General features: G+C 44.9%; 1 protein-coding gene across 5 annotated transcripts in view; it reads left to right on the top strand.

Annotated features, from left to right (window-relative positions):
- FLOT1 (flotillin 1) overlaps positions 1-16452 on the top strand; it is a 28888-nt gene that overhangs the window by 5747 nt on the left and 6689 nt on the right. For all 5 annotated transcript variants that reach the window (XM_034421571.3, XM_034421570.3, XM_087888124.1 and 2 more), the window contains exons 3-11: positions 1984-2059; positions 2432-2522; positions 6267-6410; positions 8314-8433; positions 10133-10228; positions 11026-11178; positions 11977-12158; positions 15461-15506; positions 15603-15740. In XM_034421571.3, coding sequence (XP_034277462.1) covers positions 1984-2059; positions 2432-2522; positions 6267-6410; positions 8314-8433; positions 10133-10228; positions 11026-11178; positions 11977-12158; positions 15461-15506; positions 15603-15740 — 1046 coding nt within the window. The remainder of the gene's footprint in view (positions 1-1983; positions 2060-2431; positions 2523-6266; positions 6411-8313; positions 8434-10132; positions 10229-11025; positions 11179-11976; positions 12159-15460; positions 15507-15602; positions 15741-16452) is intronic.

Genomic DNA, 16452 nt, shown 5'->3' with positions numbered 1-16452 from the left:
ACATCTGGGAAAACCCGAATCTGAAAGTTTCCAGGTTTTCCCCACCCAAAGGAAAGTCCAAGCCCCTGCCCAGCACCCACAAGTCCATCACATGGTCCAATCAAAGCACCATCCCAGCTGGAGATGCCTCCCAGCCACTCCCCTCCAGGTGCAGGGCAAGATGTCCTTGACTCTCTGAGAAAAGAATGTTATTATGACTACATATCACCCTTGCTCCATACAATCCCCCCTCCCAGTTTCCCACAATAGTAATTGTGGCAGGCCTGAAGGCCCAATGCAAAAGTTGGCTTCCAGGCCTGACACTTTTGTTCAAGATAGCCATGATTTCTTTCAGATTGCTCTGTTCCAGAACGCATGGATCGCTTTGTACATTCAACCATCTTTGGGCTGTTCAGATGAAGTTGGCTCTTTAGTTATTTCATTTGGAGAAACCGTTTTCTCCTCTTTTTAACTATTCAGTGCTTTTATTTTCACAAAGTGGATTTCTTCCATCAAGGGCTGTCCCCCTGGTTGTGCCGGCTTCCTAACAATCATATTTTGGCTGCACAAGCATGGGCTCAAACTTTTTATTAATAGGGCTGTGCAGCATAGGGCAACTGTATAGTCCTAGGAAAAGACACAGCTGCTTTAAAGAGTTATTGAAGAGTGTTAAAGATCATTTCTAAAGCAGATTTTTGGAACAGAAGCCAAAGTGTTTCACTTCATAAACTATTCCTTTGGAATAGTTTATGAAGGAGATCTATAACAAAATCATACCCTATTGGATAGTCTTGATCACCAATCCCCGTGCTTCTTTGTAGAATACAGAGAGTCCTTGACTTATGATCACAAAAGGGACCAGAATTCTCATTGCCAAGCGAGGTTGTTCTTATATGACTTGTGCCTAATTTTTATGCCGCAGTTATTAAGCAAATAACTGCAGTTGTTAAATGAATCACGTGGTCATGAAGCAAATCCGGCTTCCCTCATTGACTTTGCTTGTTGGAAGCTGGCTGGGAAGGTTAGCCTCTGGGAGGCTGCGACTGTCATAATTACATGCCGCTTGCAAAGTGCCTGAATTTTGATCACATGACCATGGGGATACTGCAACTGTCGTAACTGTGAGGATCAGTCATAGATGGAGACTGGAGGTTAAAACATATAAAGAATGGTTGCTGGAATTGGGTATGCCTAGTTTGATGAAAAGAAGGACTAGGGGAGACATGATAGCAGTCTTCCAATATCTCAGGGGCTGCCACAAAGAAGAGGGAGTCAAGCTATTCTCCAAAGCATCTGAAGGCAGGACAAGAAGCAATGGGTGGAAACTAATCAAGGAGAGAAGCATCTTAGAACTAAGGAAAAATTCCCTAACAGAATAATTAACCAGTGGAATAACTTGCCTCCAGAAGTTGTAAATGCGCCAACATTGGAAGTCTTTAAGAAGAGACTGGACAGCCACTTGTCTGAAAGGGTATTGGGTTTCCTGCCTAAGCAGAGGGTTGGACTAGAAGACCTCCAAGGACCCTTCCAACTCTGTTATACTATTCTATTCTAGATCACTCTTTTTTCAGTGCCGTTGTAACTTCAAAACGGTCACTAAACCAATAGTTGTAAATCGAGGACTACTTGTATTACAATCAGTTTCCTATTCCTTTAATTCAGGGATCTCCAAACTTGGCAACTTTTAAGACTTACGGACTTCAACTCTGAGAATTTCCCAGTCAGCATGGAATTCTGGGAGTTGAAGTCCGTAAGTCTTCAAAGTTCCCAAGTTTGGAGACCCCTGCATTAATTGGCCATATTTCTTCATTTTCCCAAAGAAATGACCAGTTTCTGTGCCTGCTAAACGGTTTTCTGTTGAGCTCTTTTTGCTTTTTATTATCAGTTATCAAAAAAAAAAAAAAACCCAAAATGAACAGTTGACCGAGGAATCTGATTGACTGGGCTGATCGAGGGATCTGATTGTCTTGGGTAGATTCTGCACTGTTTTATCTCTTTCCCCAGGTTTCTGCCGCAGTCCCCCAGTGATGATTGCTGGGGGCCGGGTGTTTGTGATACCGTGCGTACAACAGATCCAGAGGTAAATCTTTCTGTGGAGGCTCTATTTAAAGATATCCAGGATCTCACCAAGGTTGGACTAGTCTTTTCAATGAGCAATGGTATCCTGTTGGTTTCATTTCAGTTGCCCATCCAAAAAACTAACCAGGGCTGACCCTGCTTAGCTTCCGAGAACAGTCAGGGTTGGTAGGATGCTGAGACATTCAACCACATTGGCATCCTTCAAACATTAATCTTATAGGGTGTTGTGGATTACAAGTGGAATTCAAGTTTGCCCTATTTTGCCCTCATTGCATTAATAGATAGAAACACAGGGTGACATGTTTCTTAGATCTAAAACTTCATGGATGTGTTGCTTGTATGTGTTTTAACCCTTTTCTTTCCACTCTTACAGGATCTCACTTAACACTCTGACCCTGAATGTGAAGAGTGAGAAAGTTTACACCCGGCATGGAGTCCCCATTTCAGTCACTGGCATCGCACAGGTAATATTTTTATTCAGCAGGACACTGAAGGATATCGTGGGAATATCAAAACACCTGAAGGCAGGACAAGAAGCAATGGATGGAAACTAATCAAGGAGAGAAGCAACCTAAAACTAAAGAGAAATTTCCTAACAGTGAGGACAATTAACCAGTGGAACAACCTGCCTCCAGAAATTGTGGGTGCTCCAACACTGGAGGTTTTTAAGAAGAGACTGGATAGTCACTTGTCTGAAATGGTATAGGGTTTCCTGCTTGAACAAGTGGTTGGACTAGAAGACCTCCAAGGCCCCTTCCAACTCTATTATTCTGTTCTGTTCTGAGAAGCAACCTAACCACTGGGGAAAAGCAGACTACAATCCCAAATGAATTCATTTTATTTTCCTATTCCTCTGGTGGATTTTTAGGTAACGTTTCGGCCATCCCTGAAATGATGTATTATCTTCCACTTGCTTCCTTGTGCAAAATGCATCCAACTGGGCCTCAGTTGTGCCCAGCGTTAAAATCACCAAATACAGGTAGTCCTCAAATTACAAACGATGATAATAGAGGCTTGCCCAGCATGATTGTAAATCAGGACAGTTGTAAAGGAATAGAATAGAATAGAATAGAAAAGAATAGAATAGAATAGAATTTTTATTGGCCAAGTGTGATTGGACAAAAACGGAATTTGTCTTGGTGCATATGCTCTCAGTGTACATAAAATAAAAGATACGTTTATCAAGAATCATAAGGTACAACACTTAATGATAGTCATAGGTTACAAATAAGCAATCAGGAAACAATATCAATATAAATCGTAAGGATACCAGCAACAAGGTTACAGTCATAAGTAGGAGGAGATGAGTGATGGGAACGATGAGAAGATGAGAAGATTAATAGTAGTGCAGACTTAGTAAATAGTTTGACAGTGTTGAGGGAATTATTTGTTTAGCAGAGTGATGGCGTTTGGGAAAAAACTGTTCTTGTGTCTAGTTGTTTTGGTGTGCAGTGCTCTATAGTGTCATTTTGAGGGTAGGAGTTGAAGCAGTTTATGTCCAGGATATGAGGGGTCTGTAAATATTTTCACAGCCCTCTTTTTGACTCGTGCAGTATACAAGTCCTCAATGGAAGGCAGGTTGGTAGCAACTATTTTTTCTGCAGTTCTAATTATCCTAATTATTCTAAAGTGGGTTGGTCCTGTGCCTGACCCAATTTTACAACCTTTTTTTGGTGGATGTCGTTAAGTGAATCACAACGGTCGTCAAATGAACCATTTGTTCACTATGGACATGGTTTTACCCAAAACCGGGACTAAATGCCAGGTTGGGCAAAATTGTAAACTGATCATATGAATGCAGGACACCGTAGTTTTGGCCTGGTTGCCAAGCAGCTGAAGTGCAGTCAGCTGACTGGGGGTGGGGCGCATGGAGACAGGATTCAGAATTTTGAATCCTGATTTTAAGTACAGGTAGTCCTCAACTTACAACCCTTTATTTAGTGACGGTTCAAAGTTATAATGGCCCTGAAAAATGTGATTTATCACCATTTTTCACACTTACAACCAGTGGTGGGATTCAAGTAATTTAACAACCGGTTCTCTGCCCTAATGATTTCTTCCAACAACCAGTTTTCCAAATTGCTCAGAAAGTTAACAACCGGTTCTCCCGAAGTAGTGCAAACTGGCTGAATCCCACCACTGCTTACAACCATTGCAGCATCCCCAGGATCAAAATCCAGCTCCTTGGCAACTGGGTTCATATTTATGACGTGTGCAATGTCTCGGGGTCATGTGATCCTCATCTGTGACCTTATGACAAGCAAAGTCAATGGGGGGCAGCCAGATTCCCAATGTCAGGTTTCCAAGTGATGAAACCCATTCAGAAAAGAAATAGGCAAAGTCCATCTTCCAAAACAAATTTCTTTTATTTAGGTAGGCATCAAATTGGCAAAGACTGTTGTAATTCCGGATCTGACACAAACCGGAATTACACCACATAATATTGAAAATTAGAAACATCCCACAAAAGTCACATTCCCCAATAAAAGTAAAATCAACATTGCCCAGTCTCTTCAAACTCCACCTTCAGCTCTCAGCAAGGACAGCCACCGTTCCCACGGGAGGGAAGATCACCTAGCCAAAATAATGCTCACTATCTATTCCCTCCTTCCACCTTAAGAATGTGGCAAGCCCGAAAAAAAACTTATAAAACAGAGAAAGAAAAGGAATAAATGAGAATAATAATAATAATAATAATAATAATAATAATAATAATAATAATAATAATAATAATAATAATAATAATAATAATAATAATAATAATAATATAATAATCTCGTCAAGGCTGCATGCCGCTCAATGCTGGACCCAGCTGGTTGCTGAGCGGAGCTTCCCCCACTGTCCCAGGCATCCAGGTGGATATTACCGACGCTCCGACTTCCCAGGACAGCTGGGGCTCGCCATCACTGGGGGTCAGCTGGGGAAGTCAGAGCATCGGTAATATCCACCTGGATGCCTGGGATGGTGGGGGAAGCTCCGCTCAGCAACCAGCTGGGTCCAGCATTGAGCGGCATGCAGCCTTGACGAGATCGGCACAGCTTCCCGAATCTGAGTTGCCAGCGCTGACCGATGACGCTACAGGAGTGCCGACAACATTGAGGGGCAGCTGTGCCGATCTCGTCAAGGCTGCATGGGTGACAGGACAGGGTGACAGGAAAAAAACCTGGTATGAAATACCATATTGAAATCAAATCTGATATTTTTTAATTTTTATTTGGTGTGTGTTGGAAGAGGGGTAGTCTTATACGGCGAGTATAGCCCAAACCCTATATTTTAACAGGAAAAGTAGGGGGTCGTCTTATACGCCCGGTCGTCTTATACGCAGGAAAATACGGTATATGCAAAATTTTGGATTTATTTATTTTGTCCTGTTTATGTAGTGTATATTGGAGGTGGTGGCCCTTTGAGAATTGCATGCAACGAAATTTCATTTTAATGTATGCCGATCAGTGTACATTCAAAGTGACTATAAAGTTATTCTAAGTCTAAAGTTATTTTAAATCTGTAACCCCAAGATAGATATGTCAGAACCTTTAATGATTGCTAAGTGACTGATCATAAGTCAACCACTACCTGTTTAATGAAGGGATGCGGTGGCTCAATGGCTAAGATGCTGAGCTTGTTGATCGAAAGTCGGCAGTTAATCGGTTTGAATCCTAGTGCCATGTAACGGGGTGAGCTCCTGTTACTTGTCCCAGCTTCTGGCAACCTAGCAGTTCGAAAGCATGTAAAAAATGCAAGTAGAAAAATAGAAACCACCTTTGGTGGGAAGGTAACAGCTTTCCATGCGCCTTTGGCCTTTAGTCATGCCAGCATCTTCGGACAGCGCTGGCTTTGAACAGCGCTGGCTCTTCAGCTTTGAAACGGAGAGGAGCACCGCCCCCTAGAGTTGGGAACGACTAGCACATATGTGTAAGGGGAACCTTTACCTTTACCTGTTTAATGTTGGGGGGACCTTAAGAGGTTTTCAGCCTTCAACCTAGGACAGAATTCTCATAATTCTGACAAATGAACTGTTGCTTGATTTGATGTGATGGAACTCTCTTTTGAGACGGAGAGTACAATCACTAGTTGCTTAGAGAAAAAAAACCTTCTTAGTCTGACAAACCCCATATGGGGGGAGGGGAGATCAGATATGAGCAGGAAGCGCTTCCCATCCTTCCTTCCTTCCTTTCACTTTCTAATCTACACCATCTTTTCCCACCTAGGTGAAGATCCAGGGCCAGAACAAGGAGATGCTGGCAGCTGCTTGTCAAATGTTCCTGGGCAAGTCTGAAGCAGAAATTACATATATTGCTCTGGAGACCCTGGAAGGGCATCAGAGAGCCATCATGGCCCATATGACAGTAGAGGTAAGGCTCTCTACTGCTCTCCGTGGCACACGGAGCCATATCTGTGGCCACACAAGTGTTGCCCTAGCTCAGCTCCAGCACGCATGTGCATACCGGCCAGCTAATTTTCAAGCCTTCCGGAAGTCGGGAAAGGGGCCGTTTCCGGCCTCCAGAGCAGGGGTGAAATGCTCCCGGTTTGGACCGGCTCGGGCGAGTAGGTAGCGATGGCGGCAGGCAGTTCGGAGAACCGGTAGCAAAAATCCCTGCCCCGCCCCCCATGCCCAGCTGAGCCCCGCGATCATTAGAGCCTTTTTTTCCTTTTAAATGGCTCTGACCAGCCAAGCTCTGACATCCCAGCTGAGTTGCCTGCTAATCAGGCAACTCAGCTTGGATTGCCAGAGCCATGTAAAAGAAAAAAAGTTTCTTTTTTTCTCACCCCCCCCCCCAGCCTCCAGCTTGCTTACCTTAGCTGCTGATCGCATGGCGATCACAATCCATGCATCAGCAATCTCCCTGCCTGCAATCAAGCTCATTGGTGAGCAGCTCTATCTGCAACTTTAAGACTTGTGGACTTCAACTCCCAGCAAAGCTGGCTGAGGAATTCTGGGAGTTGAAGTCCACAAGTCTTAAAGTTGCCAAGGTTAGAGACCCCTGTTCTATTGGGTACGTTTTTTTCCCCTTTGGGAGCTTTAAAAAAAATAGTTAATTGGGGTTTCTTTTAGTTGTTCTTTTTTTAGACTTAGCCATTTAAAGTTTAGGAAGTTTTAAATTTAGCTGTTTATATAAAAATTAAAATAAAATAAAATAATATTTGTGCAGCTTTCTGAGATTTAGTGTGTTTCTGTAGTGTTTCACTCTAACTACACAAACACACAAAATCTCACAAAGCTGTATGTGGAATTTTGTGTGTGTAAAGTGTGAAAGTTGGTTTTTTGGGCTTTTTGTGGCTGTGTGAGGTTCCTGCTTGTTGCGGGGCCATTTTGAGTCTAGCACAGCTGCTTTTACATTGTGGGTGAGCCAGTTGTGTTGTGTTGTGTTTTGTAGGTTAAAAAAGGGCAAAGAAGTGACATTGACTTGGCCACGCCCACCCAGTCACCTTACCACCAAGCCCCGCCCACTAATTAAGCCATGCCCACAGAACTGGTAGCAAAAAAATTTAGATTTGACCCCTGCTCCAGAGGGCCTCTGGGTGTGGGGTGGGAAGGCCATTTTTGCCCTCCATAGGTTCCAAGAAAGCCTCTGGAGCCTGGGGAGGGTGAAAAACGGGCCTACCGGTAACCTTTTTGCTGTCGCATGCCAAAAGTGGGGGAAGGGCAGGGGGGCACTGAATTATGGGTGTGGGCACATACACCCGCGATCCCCCCCCCTGCGACCCCCGCTTTTGGCACACGGCAAAAAGGTTAGCCATCACTGCCCTTGGGCCCAGGGGTGGGCAAATGTGGCTCTTTTACAACCTATGGACTTCAACTCCCAGAATTCCTGAGCCAGTTTGGCTGTCTCAGGAATTCTGGGAGTTGAAGTCCACAGGTTGTAAAAGAGCCACATTTGTCCACCCCTGCCCTAGGCTATAGGATAAAAAGAAGAGTTTATGCTGCTTTTATCATCATCTTTTAATGACCCCATAATCCCTTGTGGGGTGGAGTCTGAGCTACTGAATGGAGCTGAGTGCTTACTAGCTGGATGCCCTTCCTGTCAACAATGTGGAGGTTTTTTCAGCACATATATTCTCACTGTGCCCAGAGAGAGAAATATCAGCCTCTTATCTAGGCTCGAACTCACAGCTTCCTGATTGTGAGAAGAGAGCTCCACCTCTAGGCTACTGCACCACTCTAGCTGATGCTGCTTCTGCTTCTAGAGGGGCTTAAAAACTGGTGAACAGAATCTCTGCTTGGTACTGACATAGTTACCTCTCTTTGTTAAACAGGAAATCTACAAGGACCGCCAGAAGTTTTCAGAGCAGGTCTTCAAAGTTGCCTCGTCTGACTTGATCAACATGGGGATCAGCGTGGTCAGTTATACCCTCAAGGACATTCACGATGACCAGGTGCACATATGTGCTGTTTTGTATCGATGCAAACCATTTTCCATGTCACTGAGAAAGTTCAATCATAGTGATATCTTAGGCAAGAGATTACCAAGGATGTCTGATTCAGCAATAGAAATAGAAAACCAGCATCAACCTGTCCCAACATAAAATAGAATTACTTGATTGGTTTTTTTCTTCCTAATGAAAAAATGATACGAGGTTCTTTCAGATACTGACAATCAAGTTTTGGGCTGAACGTATTTATTGATTGATTGGATTTATATTTGTCAGTCCTTCCAACATCGGAAGAAATAATTATATTAAGTTTAACCGGAACTCTATGGTTGTAAGCAGGGGTGAAATGTAAAATTTGTTACTATCGGTTCTGCGGGCGTGGCTTGGTGGGGGGGGGAGTAATGTGACTGGGTGGGCGTGGCCAACTTTTTTTTTTTTTTTAATTTTTCAAAGCATTTTTTCTACAATCTTTTCGGCCGAAGAGGTTGCAGAAAAAATGCTTTGAAAAGCCTCTGACGATCCCAGCTGACTTGCCTGATTGGCAGAGGCTTTCTTCTTTTTTTTTTTTTTTTAAGCCTCTGACGATCCCAGCTGACAACTCAGCTGGGATCATCAGAGAGACTTTTCAGAGCATTTTTTTTACCACCTCTTCGGCTGAAGAGGTTGCAGAAAAAAATGCTTTTCGATCCCAGCTGAGCCGCGGGATCATCAGAGGCTTTTTTTTTTACTTTTAAAAACATTTTTTCAGGCGAAGAAGTTGTAGAAAAAATGCTTTTAAAAGTAAAAAAAAAAAAAAAGCCTCTGATGATCGCGCGGCTCAGCTGGGCCTGGTGGGGGGCCGCAGGGATTTTTGCTACCAGTTCTCCGAACCACCCGTCGCCATCACTACAGGATCGGGTGATCTGGTCCGAACCGGGAGCATTTCACCCCTGGTTGTAGGCTATAGTAACAAAATCTTGAAAGTGTTCCCTTCCTATAGTGAATTAAGGTGGAACCAAAATGAATTTTTTTCACAGTTTCCTGGGTTTAACGTGTTTTGTTGTTGCAACAATCATTTCCACCTTGTTTCTCCAAGGACATTTTAAGGTAGCATACATATTGCTCTCTATTTTTCTCCACAACAATCTTATGACATAGGTTGGGTTGAGAGAGAATGATGAGTTCAAAGTGCTTCAGGGAGAGGATTAGAACCTGCGTTTCCTCACCTGGGACAGATTAGAGCCTGTCCATTCTGCAATTGTTCAGTCACCCAAGGAAAAAAAGTCAGAATTCAGGCATTAAAACGTAAAAGTTCCCCTCACACATATGTGCTAGTCATTCCCGACTCTAGGGGGTGGTGCTCATCTCCGTTTCAAAGCCGAAGAGCCAGCACTGTCCGAAGACATCTCCATGGTCATGTGGCCGGCATGACTAAATGCCAAGGCCGCACGGAACGCTGTTACCTTCCCACCAGAGGTGGTCCCTATTTTTCTACTTGCATTTTTCATGTGCTTTCGAACTGCAGAAGCTGGGACAAGTAACGGAACTCACCCCGTTCGAACCGCTGAACTGCCGACCTTTCGATCGACAAGCTCAGTGTCGTAGCCACTGAGCCACCGTGTCCCTTAATTCAGGCATTACCAGATTTTATTTGCACAATGAGTATTTTCTGGATTCTGGATTGCTTTTCCTGACCATCATCTTCCCCTTTTGTCAATTGTAGGATTATCTTCATTCTCTGGGAAAAGCCCGAACTGCTCAGGTACAGAAGGATGCCAGGATTGGAGAAGCTGAAGCCAAAAGGGATGCTGGCATCAAGGTGAGCTCTTGGGCAATTGTGGAAGGTCTTTGCCTATGTGACTATCTACCTGGTTTTAGAGATTGCTGGAGTGTCAGGCCTGGAAACCATCTTTTGCATTGGATCTTCAGGCCTGCCAAATCTACTACTGTTGGAAACTGGGAGGGGGGATTGTATGGCGTAGGGGAGATATTTAGCCATAATAACATTCTTTTCTCAGAAAGTCAAGGACATCTTGCTCTGAACCTGGAGGGCTGGAACTGGGAGGCATCTCCAGTTGGGACGGTGCTTTGATTGGACCATGTGATGGACATGTGGGTGCTGGGCAGGGACTTGGACTTCTCTATGGGTGGGGAAAACCTGGAAGCTTTCAGATTCGGGTTTTCCCAGATGTGCCAATATGACATCTCTAATAAAATGGAACTTTGAAGAACTTCTAGAGGTTTTTAAGGAATGATTGGACAGCCATTTCTCTGGCATGGAATAAGGTGGTCTGACTTGGGCAGTGGGTTGGACCAGAAGACCCGCCAGGTCCCTTCATGCACTATGATTCTAAGCAGGTTCAGATCTGGATATTAATTGGATGGGAGACCACTTGGAAACCCCAGAGCTATAGAAAGGAAGGCCGTGACTGCCCAACGATTATCAACAACCCAAATAGACTTTCCCATGAACTCACCAGGAGTCAAACAAAAACTTGAGAATCTTTTTAATCAAAACTTCTTTGATGCTCATAGCTTTTGCACTATCTCTAAGCTCTTGCCTCTTTCTTCCCATTGGGCACTGCCTCTTGAGTTCTCCCATCTTTCCGCCTCTAGGAAGCCAAGGCCAAGCAAGAGAAATTGTCGGCTCAGTTTATGAACGATATTGAGATGGCCAAAGCCCACCGAGATTTTGAGCTGAAGAAGGCTGCTTACGACATCGAGGTGAACACACGGAAAGCAGAATCGGACTTGGCCTATCAGCTCCAGGTGAGCTATCCACCGCGCAGCCAGTCAAGGGGATCGGCAGATGACAGAGATGGAATAAGTCATAGCCTATTTTATTCTCAAATGAAACATGTGCAGAAAAATGTTTGCGATTCCTGCCCCTGGTCACATCCTTCATTTAGAGCAGGTCTCTGTCCAACCATGGCAACCTTAAGACCTGTGGACTTCAACTCCCAGAATTCCCCAGCCAGCAAGGTTCGACAGCCCTGATCTAGAGCATCATCAGCTCTAAATTTGCTGGATGTTGACATATTGAGCCATGAACAAGCTTCACGAGGAAGTTTCTGAACACTTCAGAGCAGTGGTGGGATTCAAATAATTTAACAATTGGTTCTCTCTCCTAATGACCGGCTGGGTAGGCGTGGCCAGGATATGTGACAGGCAGCACTCAGCTCCCTGCACCCCCCTGGGAGCAAAAATGGGCCATGGGGGAGATGAGCCCCCCCACGCCCCTTTTTTGGGCCTAGTAGGCCTCCCTGCAGCCTCCTGGAAGCGAAAATGGGCCGTGGGAGCGGCCACTCAGGTTTTGGGCCTAGGAGGCCTCCCTGAAGCCTCCGGGTCATGAAACCGGCCATGGGGGGGGGCTCACCACACACCCCCACGTCCCATTTTGGGCCTAGTAGGCCTCCCTGCACTTACCTGAGAGCCAAAATGGGGCGCATGGAGGCTCCTGGGAGGAGAGGAGAGGGGTGGAGCCAGCCAGCAATTTAACTACAGGTTTACCCGAACCGGCTGAATCCCACCACTGCTTCAGAGTGTTTTTCTGTATCCTTCACGCAGGTGGCCAAGACCAAGCAGAAAATTGAAGAGGAGAAGATGCAAGTCTTGGTGGTGGAGCGAACTCAGCAGATTCAGATCCAGGAGCAGGAGATGATCCGTAAGGAACGGGAGCTGGAGGCCCAGGTCAAGAAACCAGCCGAAGCAGAACGTTACCGGTTGGAGAAATTAGCCGAGGCTGAAAGGTACGGGCATTAGACTCCCATATCCCCCTCTTTTTTCCTTCCTGTCCAGAATCTGCTCCTATCCCCCTCTTTTTTCCTTCCTATCCAGAATCTGCTGTTATTCATCATAGAAAAGCATTTTTCAAGGAGGAAACTGATGCTGGCTATACCCCTTTAGAGTACAGGGAGTCCTTGACTTATGGCCATAATTGAGCCCAAAATTCCTGTTGCTAAGTGAAACGTTTGCTAAGTGAATTTTGCGACCCATTTTACGACCTTTCTTGCCACGGTTGTTAAGTGAATCTGGCTTCCCCCATTGATTTTGCTTGTCAGAAGGTCGTAAAATGTGATCACATGACTCCCCGTGACGCAGCAACCGTCATAAATATGAGTCAGTTGCCAAGCATCTGAATTTTGATCATGGGGATGCTGCAACCGTTGTAAGTGTGAAAAACGGTCACAAGTCACTTTTTTCAGTGCTGTCGTAACTTTGAACGGTCCCTAAGTGAAATGTTGTAAGTTGAGGACTACCTGTAAAGCTGAAGGGTCAAATAATGGAATGAATCTCCACAAAAATAATACTGATAGTCCTTGAGTTATGACCATAATGGAACCTGTCTGGTCATTAAGCAAACCAGTGGTTTGCAACGGGGGCTGTTTTTGCCAAAAGCCCAAAGTAAATTCCCTTTTTTGGGGGGCAAAACTGGTATAATGGAGTCAGGACACTTCAAACTGCTATAAATGTGACTTGAATGCTACATGCCAGTCACGTAACTGTAGAGGGTGGCGATGGGCAACTGTCAGAATTTCAAATCCGGGTGGTAGGTACCCAACAGATAGGTCTGTCCAAGCCACTAAGCGACTGGTCATAAGTCGAGGACTACCTGTACTCCCCACTCACATACCAGAGATGGGTTTCAGCAGGTTCTGACCAGTTCTGGAGAACCGGTAGCGGAACTTTTGAATAGTTCGGAGAACCGGTAAATACCACCTCTGACTGGCCCCGCCCCCATCTATTCTCTGCCTCCCAAGTCCCAGCTGATCAGGAGGAAATGGGGATTTTGCAGTAACCTTCCCCTGGAGTGGGGAAGGAATGGGGATTTTACAATATATCCTTCCCCTGGCACGCCCATCAAGCCACACCCACCAAGCCATGCCATGCCCACCATGCCACGCCCACAGAACCAGTAGTAAAAAAAAATTGAAACCCACCACTGTCACATACGATGCCTAATCTGAAAAAGTAGAATCCAAAAATATCTCGTCATACTAGGCCCTGATGTATCTGGGCTATGCAGAGAACTGACCTGTGGCAAAACTCCTTGGACTGCACCATTTGAGAATTCATTTAAGGATGGTTTGCGTGGCTGAATGCTTAATTTTCAATCACATGTCTCGGGATTCCTGCCCAGCAATGCATTGTGTCAGGAAGACAGTTATCACAGTTGAGATGCTTTTTCTAACTTCAAAACTCTTTTTAGAACCCTGTAGCCTTGGAGCAGGGGGTTGGACTACAAAACCTCCAAGGTTACTTCAAACTCTGTTTATTCCTTCCCTTCCCTATTTGGGATAGAGTCAGGGTGATTGAATATATTGACTGTTTATAGGCTCTTCTCACACACCATAAGTGGACTATTTATTCCCAGCAGATATATATTTTCTCCGCACCCTAGGAGAGAAACATCTGCCACTACCTAGGATTGAACTCGCAACCTTCCGAGTGGGAGGCGAGCGTCTTCACCACTAAACTACCAGGCTGCTATTTTTTTTCTAACTTCAAAGAGGTCTAACTTTCATCCTTTGGAACACCGTTCAGTCCCATTCTGCAATTGTCAGCCCATAAATTTCCCATCCTTTTGCCTCAAAAGGCAACTGAACGGTTGTTTTTTTCCTGGAGAAAGACAGTTATTTTTGTTTCTGAAGAAAAAAAAACCAGTCCAGTTGCCTTTTGAAAAAGCATCTTTGAGACAGTTGTAGATGACTGAGAATCTCCACAGGCATTCTTTAGCCTTTGCTGTTTGATGCAGAAAAGACTTCCCAGCATGGCTTCCACGCATATAATTCTTTTTGATTTCCTGCAACTAACTCTCCAGTTGCAAACCAGGATTACCATGCAGGGCCCTAGAATAATAAGCCTGTTTTCTTGCTCCAGTTTTGTCACCTCAAACTGCTGTCAAACCCTGTCGCTTTTCAAACCTTGTCATATTTTAACTTACTGCACCTGTGTATGGTTTGCCAATTGCACAGTGGCAGATAGGACAGCACTCCAGAGGGTTAATGTCATCGCCCAGAGGATCATTGGTTGTCCTCTCCCCTCTTTGGAAGAGCTTTATAGCTCCCGCTGCCTTAACAAAGTTAAAAACATCCTTAAAAATCCATCTCATCCTGGGCACCCTTATTTTGAACTATTACCATCTGGCAGACAGTACAAGACAATAAAAACAAGGACAAATAGGCTGAAAAACAACTTCTATCCCAGGGCAATAACCATATTGAATTCTACGGTATAGTGCGACACTAATGCAATATCGGGGGTTTTCAATTTACCGTATTTTTCGGACTATAAGATGCACCTGGCTTTTGGGGAGGAAAAAGGAAAAAAAAATCTGCCTCTGCCTCCCAGCAATTTGCCTCCTTGCAGCAAATAGCAAACAGCCTGGTCAGCTTCAGCACAGCCTGATTTAGCATGAGCAGCTGGTTAGCGGTTGGATCTGCCTCCTGCAATACTGCCTATCAGCTGTTCCAGGCTGTGGGGATCGCTACCGTTGTGCCCATTGCTGCTGCCGCCTATCACCACCTCCGTGTGCCCCATTTTCGGCCTCTCTGCATCCCATTTTTGGCCCATTCCAGGCAGCAGGGATTGCCACTGCTGCCTATCCCTGCCGTCTGGAACGGGCCGAAAATGGGATGTGCGGAGGCTGAAAATGGGGCACGCGGAGGCTGAAAATGGGACGCGCGGAGGCCAAAAATGGGATGTGCAGAGGCGGCGATAGGTGGCAGAGGTGATGGGCGGCGATGGGCGGTGGCAATCCTCGCAGCCTGGAACAGCTGATAGGTGGTATTCCGGGAGGTAGATCCATCCGCCAATCAGCTGTTTGTGCTAATTGTATAGAATATGAAGAATGTGTGTTCTTGTTTTATTTTTATAGTCTTTTTTATGTATAATGTACATTGAAGATAGCATTTAATTTCGTTGTACGAGGTGCAATGACAGTAAAGTATTCAATTCAATTCCCGGTCTTCCCCTCCATTTTGGGAGGCCAAAAGTGGCTTTTGACTGTTGGATGCTGGGCAGACCATGTCCCTGTTTTCTTCCCAAACAGGACTCAGCTCATCATGCAGGCGGAGGCGGAGGCAGAAGCCATCCGGGTGAGCCATTTCTTCTTCTCTACCTCATGGGAACGAAGAGCAGGAAGAAGTGGATGAGAACTTAGCTTATCGTGAAATCCTGTTTTCGTTTTTTAGATGAAGGGTGAGGCTCAGGCGTATGCAATTGAGGCCAAAGCCCGGGCTGACGCTGAGCAGATGTCTAAGAAGGCAGAAGCTTTTAAGCAGTATCAAGAGGTTGCCATGGTGGACATGCTTTTGGAGAAGCTTCCAGAGGTAAGCACGTCCTCCCTGTGTAATCCCAAGGAGAAAAGAAGGGAGATGAAAGTCCCAAAGGTGCTTTTTCAGGAGGCAACTGGACTTTCTAATTTTTTTGTTCTTTTGAAGACGTTTCGCTTCTCATCCAAGAAGCTGCTTCAGCTCTGACAGGACAGTGGGGAATGGAAGGATTTATATTCCTTGCAGACAGCTGGTCGTTTGCATCCTTTTAGAGAGTCCTTGAAGCACTTGGAAGTTTACCTGTGTCCTCAGGGTCACCTGAGTAGTGCTCCTGATTCCTATAATATGCATTTTTTTTCCTCTGGAAATCTATTCCTACTCCCACACCCAAATTGGTGTTCATCCCAAATTGTTTAGCTAAAAGTCTGAGGACACAGATAAACCTCCAAGTGCTGGCTGGCTATTGAGTCACTAATTGTAGTTTCTTTGTGCCTCAAGGCTTGAAGGCCTTGACATAAAAGAGTGGTACTATCGACATCTGAACAAAATCACCACAAAATCACCATGGGATTTGTTAATTGGACAAAGCTGCCAACTAACTTCTAGTATAGATAAAGGAGAATATTTGCATTTCGGGGTTGAAGTGAGGAGGTCCTTGGTGCTTTCCGAGTCTTGTGGTTTTCTTGCAAACATTTCATTACCCAAATTAGGTAACATGCAACAAAACCACCAGACTCGGAAAGCACCAAGGACCTCCTCACTTCTAGTG

Source organism: Pantherophis guttatus, chromosome 2, assembly GCF_059756535.1.
Source record: "Pantherophis guttatus breed Tessera chromosome 2, ASM5975653v1, whole genome shotgun sequence".
NCBI lineage: Eukaryota > Metazoa > Chordata > Lepidosauria > Squamata > Colubridae > Pantherophis > Pantherophis guttatus.
This window is presented reverse-complemented; position numbering and strand designations above follow the sequence as displayed.